At 44.3% G+C, this 23,979-nt stretch overlaps 1 protein-coding gene across 2 annotated transcripts in view; it reads right to left on the bottom strand.

Annotated features, from left to right (window-relative positions):
- The window catches only part of LOC142742717 (dehydrogenase/reductase SDR family member 4-like), a 29,642-nt gene extending 5,878 nt beyond the window's left edge, over positions 1–23,764 (bottom strand). The window contains exons 1-7 of one of the 2 annotated variants that reach the window (XM_075852771.1): positions 23,581–23,764; positions 19,512–19,689; positions 18,751–18,852; positions 15,723–15,793; positions 15,173–15,224; positions 13,258–13,392; positions 3,221–3,276 (exon numbers count right to left, since the gene is read on the bottom strand). In XM_075852771.1, coding sequence (XP_075708886.1) covers positions 3,221–3,276; positions 13,258–13,392; positions 15,173–15,224; positions 15,723–15,793; positions 18,751–18,852; positions 19,512–19,689; positions 23,581–23,720 — 734 coding nt within the window. In that variant the 5' untranslated portion in view covers positions 23,721–23,764. The remainder of the gene's footprint in view (positions 1–3,220; positions 3,277–13,257; positions 13,393–15,172; positions 15,225–15,722; positions 15,794–18,750; positions 18,853–19,511; positions 19,690–23,580) is intronic. The other variant, XM_075852780.1, reaches the window with a different exon arrangement.
- Between the last annotated feature and the right edge of the window lie 215 nt (positions 23,765–23,979).

The raw sequence follows: 23,979 nt of genomic DNA, 5'->3' as shown, positions 1-23,979 counted from the left end.
TTCCATGGGCCGAGTTCTCGTATAACAACCACACAAGTGAGTCCACCACTTCCACACCATTCTACATTGTGTACAGTCAACATCCTAGAGTCCCTCTTCCTGTGTCGGCTACATCTCAGGTAACCGCTGCTGACTCTGCATTTGGGAACTTTCAGCAAACCTGGCGACAGACCCGGTCCTCTATTTTGCTGGCAGTCGATCGCATGAAGCGAAAAGCGGATATAAAGGGAAGAGAGCCGCCTCAGTATCTTCCAGGTACCAAAGTCTGGCTGTCCTCACGGAACATTAGTTTATAGATACCTTCATACAAGTTTGCTCCCAGGTTCCTCGGACCTTTTGAGATACTGCAACAGATAAACCCTGTCTCCTATAAGCTTCGGCTGCCTCCTACCCTCAAAATCCCCAACTCCTTTTATGTGTCCCTCCTGAAGCCTGTGGTCCTGAACCGCTACGGTAAGACTCCCAGTCCCGCAATTGCTCCCAGCGGTTCATCCGATGTGTTTGAGGTGAGCGAGATCCTGGACTGCAAAAGGGTAGAAGGAAGGACTTTCTATTTGGTGGACTGGAGAGGGTTTGGTCCTGAGGAGAGGTCCTGGGAGCCGGAAGAGAACCTCAGTGCTCCTGCTCTCATTAAGAAGTTCCTCTCTCGCACTGGTCCCAAGAAGAGGGGGCGTAAGAGGGGGGATACTGTAGCGCCCATGGCCCAGGACCGCTGGGTTTACTCACCCCCCGGCGGCCGCAGCCATGGATCTGTGAGCACTGGCTTGCATCTCCTTCCTAGGAGACACCAGCGCTCTCTTACGCTCCGGTCCGCTGTGTCCCGTAGGGTGCACGCGCGCTCGTGCCCGGTCTTAAAAGGCCAGTGCGCGCACAAGTGGAATCATCATTATCAACTGCCCATGATTCCCTGGACTACGAAAAGGGCCCTGCCTTTCTGATCCATGCCTGAGCGTTGTTAGTGTTCCCATGTCAGTCTTGCAAATGGTCCCTTAGTGTTATCCTGTTCTTGTTGTTACCCGTGCCCTGTATCCTGTATCCCGTGCTGTGTCCTTGTTCCAGAGCCTGTTAGTGTTGGAGTCATGTCCCTCTGCACCTGCTGTTGTCTGCCACATCCAGTACCATCTGCCACGTCCAATGTGATCCGCTATGTCTGGCACAACCTGCTGCACCTGATTTCATCCGCCACGTCTGGCGTAACCTCCTGCATCCATCTCCATCCGTGCCAAAGCCTCGGACACTGTCTGGACTACTCAGGTACCATAGTGCGGGACTTTATATTGCTGGAGTACTCAGTTGTTTGGCCAGCTGCCTCCTTGCTACGGCAGTGCGGCCTAGTGGGTCCACATACCCACAGATCGTGACACATATCCTGTGGATATGTCATAAATGTCCTTCATGGGAAAACCTCTTTAAGCTTGTCTGTTGTTTTATACATAGAATGTAAGGTATGAAATAGTAAAGGCACATAGGAGGCAGTTTATTAAAACTGACGTCTCATACGCCAGTCTTAATAGAAAGAAAAATTTGAGTGCAACAACCACGGCCATACAACATACATTCCCCTCACGTCGCCTATAAAATAAAGAAATCCATACTCCCCTCAACCTCTTCTCTCCTCTGGGTCCCTTCATCCTTCTAGCGCAGCTCATACATAGTCCTGACGCCAAGCAGCGTCAGAGACTTATATGCGATTCAGCACTCCAACGGCATCTGTGCTGCATTGAATACAACGTCCTGACGCTGCCAGACATCATTACGTTGTATGATGGGACCCGAGGGGAGAAGAGGAACGGTGAGGTGAGTTTCGTTTTTATTTATTTTTGTTTAACTTGTTAATGGGGGGGCTGGTGTTACTCTGATCAGGGGATTTGAACTATAATTTACACAAATTTTCTGGCGTAAATTATAATAAATTTTCCAGGCCTCGGTGACCACGCCCTATTTTCCAAAAGTCATACCCCCTTTTCACAAAAGTGGCGAGGGTGGCACAAAAAGCCCAAGAGTTGAAATTTGCACCACAAATTGTGACTTTTGGGCCCTTTTTTACCCCTATAATCTGTAAAATGCTGTCAGATACATGTGGATCAATGAAAACTTGGCATTGTACAGTGGACGCAATTCAAATAGTATATTATAACACCAACCAATTGGTCTAGTATAAATATATACACAACAACCTACACTGCTCCGTGTGAATATATAGTACAAAATCACCCAACAAGAAAGCACACAGAGAACCATCTAATAAATCTAATAATCTTTCTTAGTAGTCAATACATGAGTAAAAAGTCACATAAAATGTTGTACACACATTACCCAGGAAAGATGGATCCCCCACTGGCTGGCCCTAAAAACCCATGATATCCCAATAAGGTATAAGTGCAAATAGTGCAAAATCAATGGGTACCCATATTGATACATATACATACCAATTACTAGACCCTACATAAGTATGGCAAAATGGAAAAACCAAATCCAATATAATGAGACATACAGACCTAGTCTAAAAATCCAACCCAGACAACTAATACATTTTTTAAAATATATTTATTAGCTGGTTCTCCGTGTGCTTTCTTGTTAGGTGATTTTGTGTCATAGTATATTGCCGATACTTGTGTTCAAGGAGGTCATGATTATGGTAAGTGCATTAAAGGAGTTTTCTCCCCCCCAAACACATTTATCTCCTATCCGCAGAATAGGTGATACATGTTTGATCACTGAGGCCTCACAGACCACTAGAACGGGGGTTCCGGAGTCCCCATTCTTCTTCACTTCTTCGTGGCCATATTGAGGAGGAGTTTATATAAAGCGGCAGCAAAGCGTTCACACTGCTGCTCCATACAAACAATGGGAGAAATGGTAACAGCCGAGCACAGCTGTCCAAAGATAACAACCCCTTTAATTTCTAGAAACAATAATCCCTTCATGCACCGCAAATAGTGCAGTGAGCACGTACTTCCCGCACCATACCATACTATTACACCGCAGGGGGGGCACAGTTTCAGGAGATGTCCCAAAGCAATCAGCAGTGGGTGTCAGCTGTAAAATACAGCTGACAACCTGCTGGAACGGTCGGGATTATACCTTACCCCTACCACGGTGGCACCAAAGTCTTTTTACAATGGCAGGAGGCACGTCCGTAAGGGGTAAATCTGTAGTAGATCTGTATGTGTTGTAAGTAGTACTGTATATCAAAAACTATTATTAATCCAGCCCTTACCTGCTTATGCCTAGTTTGATTTTTAGTTGATCCAAGACGGACTCATCTTTCCATAACTGCAGTAAGAGAAAAAGAGAAGTTTTTTGTTTTCCACACACCTTCATCATGCTCTAGCTCTTCAACACACAGCAGTTCTTATACTGGTCATACATATAAAATAGCTGTTGACTGAACAGCTATCTTCCCCAACTCCCCCATAAACAAGCATGATTGGATTGGCATAACATGCATGTGTACTGCAGATCCATGGATCCGCCGACCTCATGTGTATGACCAATTTAAGGATCTGTACCGCTATCTCACAAAAAATACGGTGCAGAGGACATTTTGTTGTTAAAAAAGTAGAATAAATGTCACACACATAGATCAGACACAGGCAATGAAAAACGCACTAGTAAGAAATATCCACTCATCAAATATTATCAGTTCGGTATTATATTGGGAGGCTCCTAGGATTGTATTCACACATGTTGTTTTTGGCACTTTTTATTTAAAAAAAACAAAACAAATAAAAGAGAAAAACAAAAAAAGGGAAAAAATATATTTTCCAAGTCATTTTCTTACAAAAAAGCATGAAAAAAAACAAAAACACATGCATGAATGCAATCGTATTTGCAGTTACAGCAACCTTAACCCCTTAAGGACACAGTCTGTTTTCGCCTAATGGACCAGGCCATTTTTTTCAAATCTGTTGTGTTACTTTATGTGGTAATAACTTTGGAATGCTTTTATTTTTTTTAAGCGAATCTGAGATTGTTTTCTCGTGATACATTGTACTAGTGGTAAAATTTGGCCGATACATTCAGTGTTTAATTGTGAAAAACACAAAAATTTAGAGAAAATTTGCAAAAATTGCCATTTTTCTAAATTTAAATATATCTGCTTGTAAGGCTAATATATTTAAATATGTCTGCTTGTAAGGCTACTTTTACACTACCGTTAGTATTTACCATATGTGTACTTTATGTTTGCATCGTTTTTTTGAACATTCTTTTATTTTTCCAGGACGTTACAAGGCTTAGAACTTTAGCAGCAATTTCTCACATTTTCTAGAAAATTTCCAAATTTTATTTTTTTAGTGACCAGCTCAGCTTTGAAGTGGCTTTGAGGGCCCTGTATTTTAGAAACCCCCCATTTTAAAAACTGCACCCCTAAAAGTATTCAAAAAAGCATTTAGAACGTTTTTTTTATCCCTTTAGGCGCTCCACGCGAATTACACCACAGTGGAGGTGAAATCTACTAATTTCATATTGTTTTTGCAGAAAATCTGTTTCAATCCATCTTTTTCTGTATCACAGAAGGTTTTACCAGAGAAAAGCAACTCAATATTTATTGGCCAGAGTCTGCAGTTTTTAGAAATATCCTACATGTGCCCTAGTGTGGTAATGGACTGAAGCACAGGCCTCAGAAGCAAAAGAGCACCATAGATTTTGGGACCTCCTTTTTGTTAGAATAAATTATAGGCACCATGACAGGTATGAAAAGGTCTTGTGTGTAGCGTCCATGGCCACGGGCCGTCGGGTTTACTCACCTCCCGACGCCCGCAGCCATGGATCCGTGAGCGCTGGTCCCTATCTCCTTCCTATGAGACGCCAGCACTCACTTCCGCTCCGGTCTGCTGTGTCCCGTAGAGAAAATGTAAAACAATCATCAGCATCAACCACATGACTTCATGGTCTGTAAGAGGGCCCCCGCCCTTCTGATCGTTGCCTGAGCATTGTTAGTAATTCCTAAGTCTGTCTTGCAAATGGTCCCTTAGTGTTTCCCGTTCCAGTTGTTTCCCGTTCCCTGTTACCTGTTCCTGTATCCCGTGCTGTGTTCTTGTTCCTGTGCCTACTGGTTGGAGTCGTGTCTACTGCATCTGTGTCATCCGCCACGTCCTGTGTCATCTGCCACGTCCAGAAGGATTCACCACGTCTGGCGCAACCTGCGGCACCTGCTGTCATCCGCCACGTCTGGCGTTACCTGCTGCACCCATCTCCATCAGTGCCAGGGCTGCGGCCTTGTGCGGGACTTTGTATTGCTTGGGTTCCCTGTTTGGCCAGCTGCCTCCCCGCTACGGCGGTATGGCCTAGTGGGTCCACAAACCCACAAACCGTGACAGTACGCTCAGGCCATGGACCCCGCTGGTCAACCTGAGACCTTGACGACACAAGCCATGCTGGCCAAGATGCAAAACCTCCAGTCACGGCAAGACCAACTCCTCCTGTCGGTGAACGCCATAGCCCATCGGCTGCCTGCTCCAACCACAGTCGTTACTGCACCCATTCCTGCTGTTCCTCCTGTTACACTTCCTGTCTGTACCAGTGCCGACCCCATGTGCTTCTTGCCGCTACCTCCACGCTATGACAGAGACCCGAGGACCTGCAGGGGATTTTTGAATCAGTGCCTGATCCACTTCAGACTTCATGCCAGGTCCTTCTCTTCGGATGACGTCAGGATCTCCTTCATCATCTCTCTCCTTACTGGCAAAGCCCTGGCATGGGCTAATCCTCTGTGGGAAGTTCAGGGACCAGAGACTTGCAGTGCTTCTTACGGACCTTCAGCTCGATCTTTGAGGAACCTGGGAGAGTTTCTTCGGCTGCTGCATCCCTGCTGACCCTACACCAGGGAGACCTCTCCGTGGGCGAGTATGCCATTCAGTTCTGTATCCTGGCTGCTGAGTTAACCTGGAACAACGAGGCTTTGGTGGCCACATTCTGGCAGGGTCTGTCTTCGGGGATAAAGGACGAGCTGGCTGCTCGTGATCTGCCATCTACGCTGGACAATCATCCTACTCGCCACCCGGGTTGACAAGAGGATCCGGGAGTGTTCCCAAGAGGTTCTCCGGGACAGAGAACTTCCTAGGCTGGATTCTACTTTCCAGCAATCCTTCTCAGTCGTCCTACCAGAGGATCTTATGCAGAGTAACCATGTCAAATTGTCTATCCAGGAGAAACAACGCAGTCTGTATTGCAGCCTCGGAGGCCATATTGTGCTTCTGTGTCCCCAGAAGCTAGAGAGACCCCACTGCCTAGGATTGGTTAGGAAGACAACCCTAGGTTGAACGGTACCTAATAAAACATTCTGCTGCAAGCTGACTATTCCTGTGACCCTAGTATCCGGCGAGAAGACGCATCAGGTTTCTGCCTATCTTGACTCTGGGTCTGCGGCAAATTTCATCCAAAGAGAGCTGGTGGATCATCTTAATTTGCCCACAGTCCCCCTAGAGACATCTTTGGCTGTTGCCTCAGTGAACGGACTGCCTCTGCCTGATCCCATCGTTTCTAAAAGCAAGCCGTTGAAGCTCCAGGTTGGAGTCCTTCATTCGGAACGGATTTCTTTCCTTGTTTTGCCCAAGGCCATCAATCCTGTTCTGCTGGGCCTGCCTTGCCTTCGACTACATGCCCCAGTCCTGGACTGGAACTCCGGAGAAGTTCTCCAATGGGGCTCCAAGTGCCTCGGTCACGGTCTGTTGCAGATCCATCCTGTCCAGCCTCCTCTACCTCAAGCTTTGGCGGGACTGCCTCTACATACCAATCAATTAAATTATTTAGAGGTATAGTGAGCATTTTGACCCCACAGGTTTTTTGCAGAAATTATTGGAACTAGGCCGTAAAAATGAAAATCTAAATTTTTCCCAATAAAATGTAGGTTTAGCCAAGTTTTTTTTTTAATTTCCACAAAAATGAAAGGAAAAAAAAAGCACCCCAACATTTGTAGAGCAGTTTCTCCCGAGTACAACAATACCATATATGTGGTCATAAACGGCTGTTTAGAGACACGGCAGTGCTTAAAAGGGAAGAACTGCTATTTGGCATTCAGATTTTTCTGGATTGGTTTGCAGTACCATGTCGCATTTGCAAAGCCCCTGAGGGACCAAAACAGTGGAAATACTGCAAAAGTGACCCCATTTCGTGATCCTACACCCTCAAGGAACTTATCTAAGGATATAGTTAGTATTTTGACCCCACAGGTTTTTTGCAGAAATTATTGGAAGTAGGCCACGAAAATTAAAACCTCAATTTTTTCCAATAAAATTGTTTTTTATTTCACAAAGACTAAAGGAGAAAAGGCACCACAGCATTTGTAAAGCAAATTCTTCTGAGCTTGGCAATACCCCATATGTGGTATTTGAGTGCCATTTGACTCAGATGATTCCGATTTTGCTAGATTGGTTTGCGGGGCCATGTTGCATTTGCAAAGCCGCTGAGGGACCAAACCAGTGGAAACCCCCCACAGGTTGTTTTTTTGCTGAATATATTTGAATTAAGCCATATTTACTGATATTTCAATATATAATGTAGGGGCATGTGTTAGTTGTGAAAAGCAAATCAGAGTATAATAAAAGGGTACAGCAATAATAAAATTAATAATTCACAGATGTGTGGTAAGCCTTGAAGCAATCCTTTATGCACAGGCCAGGTATTTCGGGGCAGGTGTTCCACTGATAAGTGGTGTCCATTCTCATCCCCCTTTTGCTACACACTCTGCACCTTTTTTGATATCTTCCCTTCTTTGCAGTTTGGAGAACGATGCTGGGAAAGCATTGCCCTGGTACAATTACGGGCGCCCTTGCTTTCAGAAAATGGGCTTGGGCCCTCCCCTCCCTGGTGGGAGGGCCCAATCACCTCTTGAAAATGAAGGAATGACCCGGTCTGGTCTCACATTGGAATAGCACGTAAGCATTATTCAATGCCATCTGTACCATGTGCACGGCCACCTTTTTGTACCACACCCTTGTTATTCGCATGGCACTATACGGCTTCAGCACTTTATCTGAGAGATCAACCCCTCCCATGTACTTATTTTAGCCCACGATGCAATCTGGCTTGGGGGTCATTGTAGTGCTACCTCGTACACAGACAGGGGTGCTGGCGTTCCCATGGCGTTCCCATTCTTGTCCTTATACTTGACGAATAACATGTTCTCGCTGCATATTTCACTGCTCTCACCCCTTCTAACACGCTGGCCAAGCAGTGTTTTAGAGAGGCCTTTCTGTTTTTTGCGCACCGTGCAGCACGCTGCAGTATTTCTGGTGGAGAAACACTTACATAATGGGATGCTGGTGTAGAAGTTATCCATGTAAAGTTGGTAACCATGGTCCAGCAGCGGGTACATCAAATCCAACACTATTTTCCCACTAACTCCCAGGATGGGGGACATTCTGGGGGTTCAATCATGGAGTTCTTGCCTTCATAAACCTGAAACCTGTAGGTGTACCCTGAGCTACTTTCGCAGAGTTTGTACATTTTTATCCCATACCTCGTCCTTTTACTGGGCAGGTATTGGAGGAATTTTAGCCTTCCCTTAAAATGTACTACTGACTCGTCTATTACAATGTTCTTTTGGAAGTATACGCTTTTTTAAATTTGGTGCAGAAATGATTAATGACAGGCCTGATTTTGAATAGGCGGTCATATGTGGGGTCATCACGGGGTGGGCACTGTGTATTATGATTATAATGCAAAAATTCAAGAATAGCTTCAAAGTGTGTCTGGGGCATTGCCATGCGGTAAATTGGGGTATTGTACAAAATATCTGTACTCCAGTATTGCCTAATCTGTGGCTTCTTTACTAGCCCCATGTAACGTCTATGGCCGCGGACCGTCGCCCTGACTTACCCTCTGACGGCTGGGGCTATAGACGAGTGAGTTTCGGGTGGCATCCCCCTCCTGGGAGACGCCGGCACTCACTTCCTCATTCTGACACTGGCTCCCACAGGGTGCGCGCGCCCGCGCGTGCTCGGCCTTAAAGGGCCAGTACGCACACATTTCAGATTAGCTGCAATTAGCCCAGAATGCCTCTGGACTATAAAAGGGGCTCTGCCCTCTCAATACTGCCTGAGCGTTGTTGTGTTACCCTAGTTTGTCCTTGCAAATGGTCTCCTATTTTCCAGTTCCCAGTGTTTCCCGTTCCTGCTGCCTGTACCCTGTATCCAGTGCTACTGTGCTTCTGTGCCTTAAAGAGTTGGAGTTGGAGTCGTGTTGTGCCATCCACTGCATCTACTGTGTTGCACCCCGCCGGGTGTCTGTCTACTGCCGGAGCCTCATCTTAGCCTGAAACCAGCACTACTGTCTACGTTGCCTCAGGTACCCTTTCAGAACTATAGACATTGCATATATACATGTTTGGCCAGCTGCCAGCCTGCTACGCGGTACGGCCCAGTGGGTCCACACCCCGCACCATGACACCCCATATGCAGCACAAACTTCACAAAAAATCCTCACTGAAAAAAACCAAACAATCCCTGTGAGGCCTTCAGTCTCAAAATTTTTCCTGAGCTGCCTATGAATTCAGGTAGCGTAGACTCTCGGGGGGTGGGTTCCATATGGAATTACTTATCTGGGAGGGTTACCTCAGCTGATATCCTGAGCCGCCTTTGCGGGGGTTCCTTATCACCAGATGATGAGGAGGACAAGATGTATGGGGCAAATTCCACTTCCCTCTCACTAGCCGAATGAGTGTCAGAGGCGAGGATGGCGTATGACTCCTCTGCTGAATAGACACTTTGTGATGATTGGGACATTTTTATTAAGGGGGTGTGTACTCAGGGACGGCATCAGCACCTGGCCAATCCATGCAAGTGCCAGGGCCCACTACCCTTCGGGGTGCCCACTCGTCTGCCGGGTGCTGACGCTGCCGTCATGGCTCCTCCAGGAGTGGAATCCCCGACCAGTGTGTTGCCGACAGGATTCTGCTTCTAGAGAAAGCCCCGGTCTATAAGGCGGCGTAACTACATAGCGGTTGCTACAGAGCCCACGGCTGGAGGAGGCCCGTGCCAGCCGTCGTCACGGTCCCCCCATGCCCAGTGGCCCCGCTAGAAGCAGCTATGGCTGCTACAGCGGTAGCGACACCACATTTAATGATATCTGCGTCCTTAGGACGCAGATACTAATGAACACTGTGGCAGAGCAGGGAGGTAGCTCCCTACTCTGCGATTTACTAGGCTACAGACTCCCAGGCAGAGTGCTAGTAGCGCGCTGTCAGGTACTTTGGCTCTGGGATTGCCCCTGAGATCACTATCCATATATGGAGAGTGATGTCAGGGGCTTCCCCAGAGCCGGAGTACCGGAACAGAGCCTTTACTAGCGCTCTGCCCCAGACATCACTATCCAAATATGGACAGTGATGTCAGGAGCAGAGCAGGAGTCCCAGGCAGAGTGCTAGTAGTGCTCCTCATATATGGACAGTGACGTCAGGGGCTCTTCCTGAAGCGGAATCTCTTGCCAGAGCGTTGGCAATGCTCTGGTTGTGGATTCCACTCCTAGAGGGAGTCCCAAAGGAGCTACCTACAGGGAGGGGGGCTGTGTGGCACTATCTACAGTGAGCACTAAATTTATTGGGGGTAGAAACTGGGGGCCTAACTTCTTTATGGGGGCATAAACAGGGCCTAACTTCTATATGGGGACACAAAGTGACGTTTTCTGCCAATTTACTGCCGCCGTGAGTTCCCCCGCAAAGGGGCCCACTTAGTCTGTGGCCCAAGGGCCCACATAAACCTGGAGCTGGCCCCGTGTGTAGTGCTTCAACATGTGTAAGGCGCAGCCGCCATCATAGAGATGAGTCTAGTCGACGTCAGTCACTGTCCAGGGTGCTGAAAGAGTTAACTGATCGGCAGTTAACTCTTTCAGCACCCTCGACAGTGAATGCCGATCACAATATCGAGAAACCTGTTAAAAAAAAAGAAAAAGTTCGTACTTACCGAGAACTTCCCTCCCGGCCGTTGCCTTGGTGACGCGTCCTTGGTGACGCGCCTCTCTTGACATCTGGCCCCACCTCCCTGGATGAAGCCGCAGTCCATGTGACTGCTGCAGCCTGTGCTTGGCCTGTGATTGGCTGGAGCTGTCACTTGGACTGAATTGTCATCCCGGGAGGTCAGACTAGAGGAAGAAGCCGGGAGTTATCGGTAAGTCAGAACTTCTTTTTTTTTTTACACGTTCATGTATATTGGGATCAGAAGTCACTGTCCAGGGTGCTGAAACAGTTTAACTCTTTCAGCACCCTGGACAGTGACTATCTCCTGATGTCGCGTACCGGAAATTTTTTTGCCGGGTTCGGCCAAAACGAGTTCGGCCGAACCCGGTGAAGTTCGGTTCGGTTGTCCGGGTTCGCTCATCTCAAAGACACTCCGTTTGGATGTTTGTAAACAGAATAGCACGTGGTGCTTTTCTGTTTACATTCATCCTTTTGACAGCTGGTGCGCGAAACAGGCAGTTCGCACGGAAGTGCTTCCGTGCGACCTGCGTGGTTTTCACTCACCCATTGACTTCAATGGGTGCGTGATGTGCGAAATACGCGGAGATATTGACCATGTCGCGCTTTTTGCGCAGCGGACAAATGCTGCGCAAAAAGCACGGACTGTCTGTACTGCCCCATAGACTTGTATTGGTCTGTGCGTGGCGCGTGAAAACCACGCGGCCCGCACGGACCCAATACACGTTCGTGTGAATCCACCCTAACACTGACTTTATTTTTACACAGGGGGTTGTGTGTGTTGTGCTTTCACATGTGTATTTAAAAAAAAAAAAAGGAAAAGAGAAGAAAAGAAAAGTTTAGAAAAAAAGTATAAAAAATGTACTAAACAAACTTAATTTTTTTTTAAAAATGACGCCAATATAAAATTGGAAAGAATTTCCTGACTACCTGACACTAACTAAAATTTAGTGACGCTGAATATATTAGTGCTAAAAAAACTGTAGTATAAAAATTATACTGCAGTAAATGAAGACTAAAACTATAAAGCTACAGTAACCACTGACACTAAATGCAACACTATATTTTAGAAAAAAAATAGTATAAGAAATATACTACAGTAAATTTACACTAACTTTAGAAAAATTGTATAGATAAAACTACCTAAACTGCGATGTAATTTTTTTCTTACTATAAAACAGATGCTAACCTATACGCCCGCTACCCTAACACCCTACCTATGCAGGTACTAGAGCTACACCTAAACTACCGCTCCCCTAATGTCCCACCTATGCAGGTAGTAGCTACACCTAAATTACCGCTACCCTAATGCCCTACCTATGCAGGTACTAGCTACACCTAACTATATTTTATTTAACTTTTTTTATTTATTTTTTTTACCTTTCTACAGTTTGATATATAAACAGTTTGATTGTAGACCCAGCACTCAGTGGCCGCAGGGCGCACACAGAAAGATGGTGCAGTAAAAATAGGCCAAAAACCTGCGCCAAAAACAGGGCACAGATGCCAATCAGTGATAGTGGTCACTAATCAGCACTCAGAGGCTGCAGGGCACACACACGGAGACGGTGCAGGCAGAGAAATGAAGGCCCAAAAAAAACCTGCGTCAATTAATTACCACTGAGGCTAATTATGGACTCAGCCCTCAAGTGGACGCATAGGCACACAAGAAGATGGTGCTGATCAGTGATGTCGGTCACTGATCAGCACTCAGTGGCCGCAGGGCAAACACACAGAGATTGGCAAAACTGTCCAAAAAAAAGTCCAAAGTTGCTGATTACTGATGGCGGTGACTGATCAGCGGCCACATGACGTACACAGGGGAGGAGTGACAGGAATAGGGACCGGGAAAGGGAAATGTAGGAATCACTAGTGTTGCTGCTAAAAAAAAAAATATCAGCAGCACAGTTGATGATAATAATCACAGTGAGTGATGACACAGCAGGATGCAGAAGAGGACGATCGCAGCATAGAAGGCCTCAGCAAGGCCTCAGCAAGGGTGAGTATGGCTCACAGATGATAGTACACCAGCTCTGCTCACCGTTCCTAACCAGATTGAGGCGGGCAGAGCTGGTGAACCCGCCACCAATGCCCACCACCAATGCCTCACAAGTACATGGCAGGGAATGGGGCTGCACCCAGACAGCACCAATCCCCACCGTATCACTGTGCCCTGTGCAGTTACAGCTGCAAAAAGCAGTGGTTGTTCGGTCTAACCGACCAATTGCAGCGATCGCCGATGCGGGGGGGGGGTGCGCTATCTAACCTGGTTACCACAAATCGTATACTTATATATATACTTATATAGTATGCAGCCATCTATGCCAGGATTATGTACTTACAGCTGAACTGAACTTGGTGCGGATGAGGCCTGGAGCAAGGCAGTTCACTCTAATGTTCAGAGGTGTTAATTCTAGAGCGAGGGCCTTGGTTAGACCAAGCAATGCGGTCTTACTGACACTGTAGGGTCCCAGAGCCTGTGAGGGAAAAAAACAAGGGCACAACATTGAAAAGCAGGGAAGCATCATCACCTGTGCTGGAAACCTTTAGTAAAATTCAAAAGAATACTCATACCTCCCAACCGTCCCGGATTCAGTGGGACAGTCCCAGATTCAAGGCAGTGTCCCACTGTCCTGGGCGGCCGGGGGTATGTCCCGCTGTCAACTGGATTTGCGTCCTCAGGACGCAGATACATTTGAACCCAATTCTGAAGCAGGGAACCATCAGCTCCCTGCTTCAGAATTAGGTCATAGCGGAGGGATAGAGGGAGATCCTCCGCTCGCCGAGGACACCCCGGGCATAGCGCTACTCTAAGCGCTGTGTTCGGGAAAGCCCTTGACGTTACTGTCCATATATGGACAGTGAAGTCAGTGACTACTCCTGGAGCGGAATCCCCAGTTCCAAGAGGAAATCCCTGAGATCACTGTCCATATATGGACAGTGACGTCAGGGACTCCTCCTGGAGTGGAATCCCCGGCCAGAGTCGGCAACAGGGATTCCGCTCAAGGAATAGCCATAGACGTCACTGTCCATATATGAACAGTAACGTCAAAGGGCTTCCCCGAGCACAGTGCTTAGGCCTCATGCACAAGGCCGTGATTGCACCTAGCCGCGTCCATTATTTTCTATGAGCCTGGACCGCAGACATTGACATCACGGGCTCCTCCCAGAGTCGGCAAAGGAGATTCCGCTGAAGGAGTAGCCACTGACGTCACTGTCCATACATGGACAATAGCGTCAGGGGCTTCCCCGAGCACAGCGCTTAAAGTAGCGCTGTGCCCGGGGAGTCCTAGGCAAGCGTAAGATCTCCCTCTGCTCCTCCGCTCTTTACTAATTCTTAAGCAGGGAGCTGATGCTTCTCTGCTTCAAAATTAGTGGCTACTCCTTGAGCGGAATCCCCGTTGCCGATGATCTGGTCAGGAATTCCACTCCTAGAGGAAACCCCTGAGGTCACTGTCCATATACCGACATTGATGTCAGAGGCTCCTCCTGAAGCGGAATCGCCGACAAGAGTCGGCAACGGGAATTCCGCTGAAGGAGTAGCCACTGACGTCACTGTCTATATATGGACAGTGACATCAGGGCTTCCCTCTAGGAATCCTCAGCTTATGCTCTGGCTGGGGATTCCGCTCCTAGAGGGAGTCCCAATGGCACTATCTACAGGGGAGGGGGCGCTATCTTTAAGGGGCGTGTGGCACTATCTACAAGGACACTGTGGCACTATATAGGGGCACTATCTACCGGGGACACTGTGGCGCTATGTACATGGGCTCTATCTACATGGGCACTGTGTTACTATCTACAAGTGCACTGGCACTAGGGGCAGCGAAGGGGGCATTATACAGTATGGGGCAGCTATGGGGGCATTATGCTGTATAAGGGAATTTGTTTGGGCATTATACTGCATGGGGCATCTGTATGTGCATTATACTGCATGGGAGAATCTGTGTGGGCATTATACTGTATGGGGCATCGTTGCTGGTTTTATACTGGTTTTATACTGTATGGGTGCATCTATGGGGCAGTATACTGTATGGTGGTAGCTATAGGGGTATTATACTGTATGGTGGCAGCTATTTGGTATTATACTGTGTAGGAGGCACTATGGGAGCATGATACTGTGTCTGCTGAACTGGCTGTGTATGGGCGGGGATTGGGTGGATTAGAGGCGTGGCTTAAAAGAAAAAGCATTTGCATGTGCTGCATCGTTTGTCCCTCTTTGTGATACTTCAAAGTTGGGAGGTATGATTTACTTACTGGAAAAGGGGTAAACCCACCCACAGATGAGACAATCACAATACTCCCACCTCTGTGGAAACAGAAAAGACACAGCTCCGCTGTAGTGCCAGTTAAGCAGTAATGATGAGACACACATACACTTATTGATGCATTATAAAAAAAAAAAGTCATAATGCTTCTAGCTGAATACTATGGGTGCACACAAGCAAACCCGTCACCTGAAAGCTTCACTGGGATCCGGAGGTGTATCCTGAAGCTCCTGGGCCAATGCAAAATCTCATAAACGGGCCTGCCTGAACCTACCATGTGCCATTTAATATACTGGATTCATCTTTTGTGGCAGAGAGGCCCCCCTCAGGCACCAGGCTTGACTTCTACCTCTGTACCCCCTATAGCTATGTCTCAGCTGGGATCTAAATTTATCTTTTAAACAGCAAACTTCAAACAATATATTGTACATTGTACTCATATTTTGTAGTTTCCTAATTTATTTCATTCGTGTAGAACAACCAATACTTGTTTGCCATGTAGCAAAGAAAAGCCCACATCATACTCCCCAAATTCTCACCCTCTTTCCTGCATTTTGGGCACCACAAGTTTCACCAACAGGAATGTTGCTTTGACATTAATGTCCAGAATCTGAGGAAAGAATAGTGAACAGAGTGACTGTGTGAGTAAATGTGTCACTAGAGTAACGCAACTATTGTTAATAAAAAGGACAGATTATAGTTTTAGCCTGTAATTCCGTATTTTAACTTTGTATTGCAGTACAAATCTAATAATCAGATATATGCAGGAACATTTGATGCCAGATTATTTGCATGGGGATATTAAGGTGGCGATACACTAATGATTTTGATCGGTCAAAACCACAGATTTAGAGAACTGTTGTCCATCGATCGTCAACTTTCTGTGCAGCAAACACATATTTTTAACAACAACCAACCCCCGAAAGCGGTCTGGAACTTGATCTGACGTATTGAATTTTTTCGTCATTTGTTCTGAACAGTGGTTGATACAATACAGAAATCTTTGTTTCCTACAACTGATGATACACTATATGGCCACAAATATGTAAACACCTCTCCTAATTACTGAGTTAGGATTTTTCAGCCACACTTGTTGCATGTACATAAAATCAAGTACACAGCCATGCAATCTCCATAGACAAACATTGATAGTAGAATGGGCAAAGGATGCCACCTTTGAGACAATTTAGCTCAGGAAATTTTAGATCTGCTATAACTAAGTGCTATTACTGTGAACTGAAAGTATCGAAGAGTAGCTACAACTCAGACATAAACCTCACCCCAAACATCTTTGGAATAAATTGGAACGCAGATTGTGAGCCAGATCTTCTCATTCAACATCAGTGCCTGATCTCACAAATGTTCTTTTTGCTGAATGGGCACAAATTTCCACAGACACACTCCAAAATCTTGTGGAAAGTCTTTCCAGAAGAGTGGAGGCTACTATAGCCGCAAAAGGGGCCCAACCCTATATTAATGCCTATTGATTTAGAATGGGATGTTCGACAAACTCATATTTATGATGGTCAGGTGTCCATATAGTGTATGTAAAGAGCATGCATCAAAAAAAATAATGTCATGAAACGGGTGTTAGTTGAAATACCCACCGAGAGTTTCAAAAGTGTTTTCCTTGGCAAACGTATCCCCATAAAATGGCATCAAAGGTTAATTTGTGCAACCCACAAAAGATTTTACGCAGAAGTCGGTTTCCATCTTTTCACCAAGAAATTGTTACATGTCTAACGCCAATCGACTATAAACGAGGAGTCGGCTATCATTCGGCCATTCAATATCACTAATGTATAAACCGCTCTTCTGCATCTGCCTTCGGAGACTTTCTGGATAAACGTTATTTGGAACTACATAAGTAGGATGATGAACTTTTACAGCATGAGCCTTCATTACATGCTCTTTCATACACTTTATCTAGCAGCAAACATCAGAAATGCTTTAATAGATATAATTTTCATCAAACATTTCCAGTTAAAGAGGCTCTGTCACCAGATTATCAAATCCCTATCTCCTATTGCATGTGATCGGCGCTGCAATGTAGATAACAGTAACGTTTTGTTTTTTTGAAAAACGTTCATTTTTGGCCAAGTTATGAGCTATTTTATATATATGCAAATGAGCTTTGAAATGGACAACTGGGCGTTTTTTTTCGTTATGTCCAACTGGGCGTGTTTACGTGTATGACGCTGACCAATCAGTAACCAGTCAGCGTCATACACTCCTCTCCATTCATTTACACAGCAGCATAGCATAGTTCTTACTAGAACGATGTGCAGCCACACACACACAGACATTAACGTTAATCAAGTGTCCTGATAATGAATATACATGACCTCCAGCCTGGACGTGATGTGTATTCAGAATCCTGACACTTCTGAATCTTTTCTGTGAGATTCCAGCAAGCCATGCGTAATCTCGCGAGATTACAAGGTAAACGAGATTTCGTTTCCCTTGCTGGAAATCTCAAAGAAAAGAGTCAGAAGTGTCAGGATTCTGAATACACATGACGTCCAGGCTGGAGGTCATGTGTATTCATTATCAGGACACTTGATTAACGTTAATGTCTGTGTATGTGGCTGCACATCGCTGCTGTGTAAATGAATGGAGAGGAGTGCATGACGCTGACTGGTCACTGACTGGTCAGCGTCATACACGTGAACACGCCCAGTTAAAAACACAATACACGCCCAGTTGGACATAACGAAAAAAAATGCCCAGTTGTCCATTTCAAAGCTCATTTGCATATATATAAAATAGCTCATAACTTGGCCAAAAATGAACGTTTTTAAAAAAACAAAAACTTTACTGTTATCTACATTGCAGCACCGATCACATACAATAGGAGATAGGGATTTCATAATCTGGTGACAGAGCCTCTTTAATATCCAATCTAATGGGCAAGCAGAATTATGCAACTAAAATACAGAAGATAAAGCATAACTTTTACCAAAAAAAGTAGTGTGACCACTGAAAATGAATACACATTTAATAAATTCACTGGGATTAAGGAAATGCTCTTTTTAAAAAAAAAAAAAAAACAATCTTGCGCATGGGCTGTGTCTGATATTGCAAGTTAATGCGGCCGAACTGCAATACAAGACCCTTTTTTTCTAAGGCTCGTTCATACTGCTGTTGAAGATTTGACCGCATGCAGCGCTATCCTGTCAAAATTAAGGAAACCACAACATTTGGTCACATGTACGTCGCTGTAAAATTATAAGATTACCACGATGCATCCTAAATGTTCCTCTTATTCACCATAAGGAAATATTGAGTTTGCAGTCATCCTATGATTTTACCACAACAAAAGGTCGCTGAGTAGCCCAAGCCCATAAGCCAGATCATTTATTAGGGCTCTTGCAATCACTGGGCTGGTTATGAAGATTATATTTTCCATTCCTCTGCCAGGCAAATAGACTTGGCACTGACCCCCATATAATGGCTGTATGAATGACCACTAGGAAATTTAAACAGTGTATACCAGTAATTCATTACAATACATTATAAGAAGGGATGGAGTTGCAATATAATAAGTGTTATTTTAACAAGTATTACCTTTTCCCACACTTCATCTGTAGAGTCCAAAATGTTCCCAAAAAATGGGTTTACAGCAGCATTAGAAACAAGAATATCCACTCCCCCAAATTTCTGCACAGCCTACAAAAAAATATTTGACATAAGAAAAGGCATTAGGCGTAACCAACAGGTGGTAGACATAACATTGGATAACCAACATTTTAATACACTACGTTGTTACTTTTCTACCAGAAGGCAACAAAAAAGTTACAGTAAACGTAGATAAATGTTAGGTTATAAACAGGACTTGGCGTTATTAGTGAATTGCAAAATCAACTTTAGAATTCAGTGCCAGGCAGCTGCTACCAAGGCAAATGTGATAATGGAAGCATCAAAAGAGAACATAGTATTACCCTTATATAAAATCACTTTTCAGAATACGGTTTACAGTTGTGGGCACGTGTTTATAATTGAGTATATTCAGAGGTTGGTGACTAATGTAATTATAACTACAGTACCAAGAAAGATCAAAAAGAAGCCTGTTAATTTGGAGAAAAGACTGCTTAGCGGTGACTTAATTCATATGTATAAATATATCAATGGCTAAAACAGAGAGCTGTCAAATGATCATCTCATACTTAGACCTTAGTCTTTTTTTATCCTTACTATATAAAAATAACTTTTTTTTCATAAATCCCTGGGATATTTGTATTTTAAATGATCCTAGTGGTCTTACAAGTAAAATCCCTCAGAAAATGGCCTATTGTTCCAGAATTAGAGTACCTGCATTACGTACTTACGGTATTCACTAGTTTTACTCGGTCTTCATTCTTGCCCACATGGCACACGGTCCCTTCTACATTCAGACCTTCCTTTTTGAGTTCTTGAACAGCCTTGTCCACATTTTGTTGCTTTCGGCTACTGAGAAGAACTCGTGCTCCATCCTGAGCAAGTCGTCGTGCAATAGCTAAGCCGATCCTATAAAGGAATTTGACATTATTTAACATCCCGTCGAAAGTACTTTCATACCATGCAGCTAAAAGGAATTGCTTGTACAATCTCTTTAGCTGGCTATACACCTGAAATAACGGTCGTTCGAAGGCTCCAGCAGCCAAAATGCCCGCTCCCTCTTTCCTCTTCAATATTTCCTGTCTGAGGAGAGTTTTAAGGACCCCATACGCAAAACGCCATTGGACAACTTTTATCTTTTGTATATGATCAGCTTTATGGTCAGAAAGTTTACCAACTATATCTGTATAAAGATTAAACAAATACATGAGAAAGATGCTGTGGGAGTTCGTCACGATGGGCGTTCTGTATCCCCCTTTCTCTTTCCCTATATATATGAAAGAACAAGAATCAGATGATAAAAATATGGACATTAAAACAAACATCTAATATTTGAGCATAGCAACCTCTATAACACTAAAGAATTCACCCTTGGCATATCTGATTAAACTAGATGTTTATATATATATATATATATATATATATATATATATATATATATATATATGTAAAAACTTGATATAAAGTAATTTGAAATATAACTGCCATCCATATATATATTAGCAACTCATAACTTTAATAAATATAGGAAACTAAGAATAATAATCAATATCTAGATAAAATATCATTCAAAATTGATTTTTCTGTCAAGATATAATATTGAGCCTTGTGACAGACTTCTGAATTGATCTACCTGTCACTTACACATTGTTACAATCAAAACAATCCTATTGGCCCCCTTAGCTGTCACTCAGCATTTCTGATATATAAGGGCTCCAGAACCGGCGGCTTACACCCCAAGAGGAAGCCGGAATGCCGGCGAAACGCGCGTCGGGTGTCCAGACATATTAACTAATTCAATGTTGAAGGTCCTAGCTTAATCGAATGCTACCTACAAATATCAATCAATAGTCGGCAACGACTTAAAAGCAAAAGCAAAAGGAGAGTGGTGCGAGTATCCTGAAAGACGCTGCAGGGTAAAATCCCTGACAGCACTACCTAAGCCAGCTGACGTATAGAGGCCAGCTAATTTAACATTGTGCTGCTATTCACTGCCTCTCCGTGAACACGGTGATAATAAACAGAGAGCAGATAACAAATAGAGCACATCAGCAAGTGCATTTCTAATTAATTTTATAGCACTCACTAAGTTCACCTACGTAAAGGCTACCTAGCTAGATCACTGCATTGCTGCTCTTCCCTAATACGAGGATCGTAGGTGCATGTCACTTGCAAAAGTGGAACACAAAGCTTTTCATTCATTCTAACATTATAAAGTGCCGTCATTTAGAGTTTTGCTACTCACAGCTTCTCACAAACGCATGGTGGGAACTGACATTGAGCAACTAAGAATTAGAGCACTCCCTGTAGTGCTCATTCACACAGGTTACCGCATCACTGCTATATCTGGTAGAAATGACCAGCGTGGCATAACAAACAAATGTGGACTGTTATATTAACATAACAATTGTAAAATAGACACTTTATAAAATCCAGCACGATACTCCAACAGTAATTCAATCTTGAGTATATCAACTAGCAGCAAGTGCTGATTTTTTCAGTAAATACGAGCATTTAAATAACCTTACATTTCTATGAACTAGCTAGCCAACATTGACACAAACAGTGCATAGCATAGAACCAAGGAATTGATACAATGTCTATTTACTAACAGAAACATTGCAACTATCAGTGTACACAGAACAGCAGATACAATGCTCAGAGACTGACAGCCAGTGCTGAAACACGCAGTGCACATAACATACCAGTGTAGTCAGATCTTTACTCACTCTAGGGCTGGGTTCACACGTGGCGGAATTTCACTTAAATTCCGCTGCGGACACTCCGCAGCGTTAATCCGCAGCGGAGCCGTTTGTCCATTGACTTACACTTTAATTTAGCAGTGTTCGTTTAGACGAGGCGTAAAATTCCGCTGCGGAGCATAGGCTGCGGAGCGGAATTTGGTGTCCGCAGCATGCTCTGTCTGTTGCGGAGCAGTGGCGGACTCATGGCGGAATTTCTCCATTGACTTCAATGGAGATTCTAATTTCCGCAATGAAGTCCGCAGCTGTCATGCACATGTTATGTGTGCTGCGGATCCGTCTTGCTTTTTTAACTTGACATTTCTTCATTCTGGCTGGACCTATGTATTTCTAGGTCTACAGCCAGACTGAGGAAGTCAATGGGGCTCCCGTAATGACGGGAGCGTTGCTAGGAGACGTCTGTAAATAGTCACTGTCCAGGGTGCTGAAAGAGTTAAGCGATCGGCAGTAACTGTTTCTGCACCCGGGACAGTGACTACCGATCCCAATATACATGTATCTGTAAAAAAAAATGAAGTTCATACTTACCGAGAACTCCCTGCTTCTGTCTCCAGTCCGGCCTCCCAGGATGACGTTTCAGTCTAAGTGACGGCTGCAGCCAATCACAGGCTAATAACAGACTGCAGCGGTCACATGGACTGCCGCGTCATCCAGGGAGATCGGGCTGGATGCCGAAGGAGGGACGCGTCACCAAGACAACGGCCGGTAAGTATGAATTTCTTTGACTTTCACAAGGGAAAGTGCTGTCCCTTCTCTCTGTCCTGCACTGATAGGGAGAAGGGAAGTACTTTTACCGCAGTCCGCAGCAGCTAGTCCGCATCAATTTACTGCACATTTTGTGCAGATCCGCAGCAGAATCTGCAACGCAGATTCTGTGCGGCATTGATGCGGACAGTTGCGGAGGAAATCCGCCACGTGTGGTCATGCCCTAGTAAGCAATAAAGTCCAATTTGATATTGTAAGATAGTAGCATCTTACAATTAAACATATACAAGACAAATTTTGTTCTTTAAGTGCAGGACAAGGGGTCTTCTGCACTGCTAATTATTTTTGACCTACATTGAAAAAGATAGAATTATTTTAACATAAATATATTAATAAAGTTTATTATTTTTATTTCCTACTAGAACCACAGTTCTTTTCCTCTCTTCCTTTTTCCCAAATAATTTAATAAGCAATTATTGGTGGTATACACCTTTGTGGTTCCCTCTAACTCACTTTGTATATAATAAATAAGTGAGGGTATCAGCAAAATCCCTGTTTTTAAAGATTAAACAGGCATTAAAGCCACATGAGCCAGTGACTTTTCCCCCTACTCATCTTGACAGGTCATACAAAGTGCACTACTATGTAGGAGCAGACAATGAGCACAGGACAAAGCACCCAGCCATCTAATTCAGCAGGACATCAAGCAGATTATCGCACCCCCGAGCTTCAGTCCAGAGGACTATAGGGTGCACTCTAATGCTGCAGCGGCCGAATGCAGACGAAACCACACTCATATACAGTGGTCATTAGCCGTATCATTCTACCGGCAATACCACAGTGGTATCAGTAAAATTGTGCGGCCATTGGCCACCGCATGTAAGCGTGGTTCCGTCCGCCACAGTGTGAAAATGCACCCTAAAGAAGGCGCTAGCTAAACTCTTTAGGAGTATGGCTATTTAAAATGTTAATGACTTATGAGAAATTAACAGATGGGAATTTACACCAATTGCAGCTTTAAAAGCCATGAACACCTTTGGTGCATATACTTGGGTTTTTATTGCTTGTATTTTGTGTTACAAATAATTTTTATTATAAGATTTTGTTAAAAATTGTGTACGATTTTTATTCTGCAGCCTGCATGTATTACAATACATAGTAAAGTACAGAATTTAATTCATACTAAAATCCAACATTTTTAATAAAAACCTATAACAAAAATTATTTCTAGCACAAAATATATGCAATAAAAAAATAAAAAAATGTTGGCACCAAAGGTGTCCATAGCCTTTAGGCACACACCAGTTACACTAAATACTTAGAGATGAATTACCCATCTGACGATGCAGTCACCAAAGCCACTTTGCCTTCATGTTTTCTGGGAGTTTGTATTCCCCTTACACTCTGCATTATGTAAGATTCTCCACAACGGGGTGACAGGGAGAGCAAACGCTGGGGGGACAAACGAAACATTGAATAGAAGAATGGACTGTGCACCTGGAGGAAAAAGCAGATGGGAGGAGATTAGGATAGAAGCTCAAAGTGCATAACAGTTCATGTATCTAGATGGACAAAGCAGATCGTTTTAACCCTTATTAAAGGGAATGTGTCGCTAGAAAATTATTATTATATTTTTTTTAGTTAAACAGTTAGTGTATAAATGATTAAACATTGTTCTAATTTTTTCACGAGTCAGGAAATATTATAAATTAGATTCTAATTTATAACATTT

The sequence above is a fragment of the Rhinoderma darwinii genome, chromosome 1 (genome assembly GCF_050947455.1).
Source record: "Rhinoderma darwinii isolate aRhiDar2 chromosome 1, aRhiDar2.hap1, whole genome shotgun sequence".
Taxonomy (NCBI): domain Eukaryota; kingdom Metazoa; phylum Chordata; class Amphibia; order Anura; family Rhinodermatidae; genus Rhinoderma; species Rhinoderma darwinii.
This window is presented reverse-complemented; position numbering and strand designations above follow the sequence as displayed.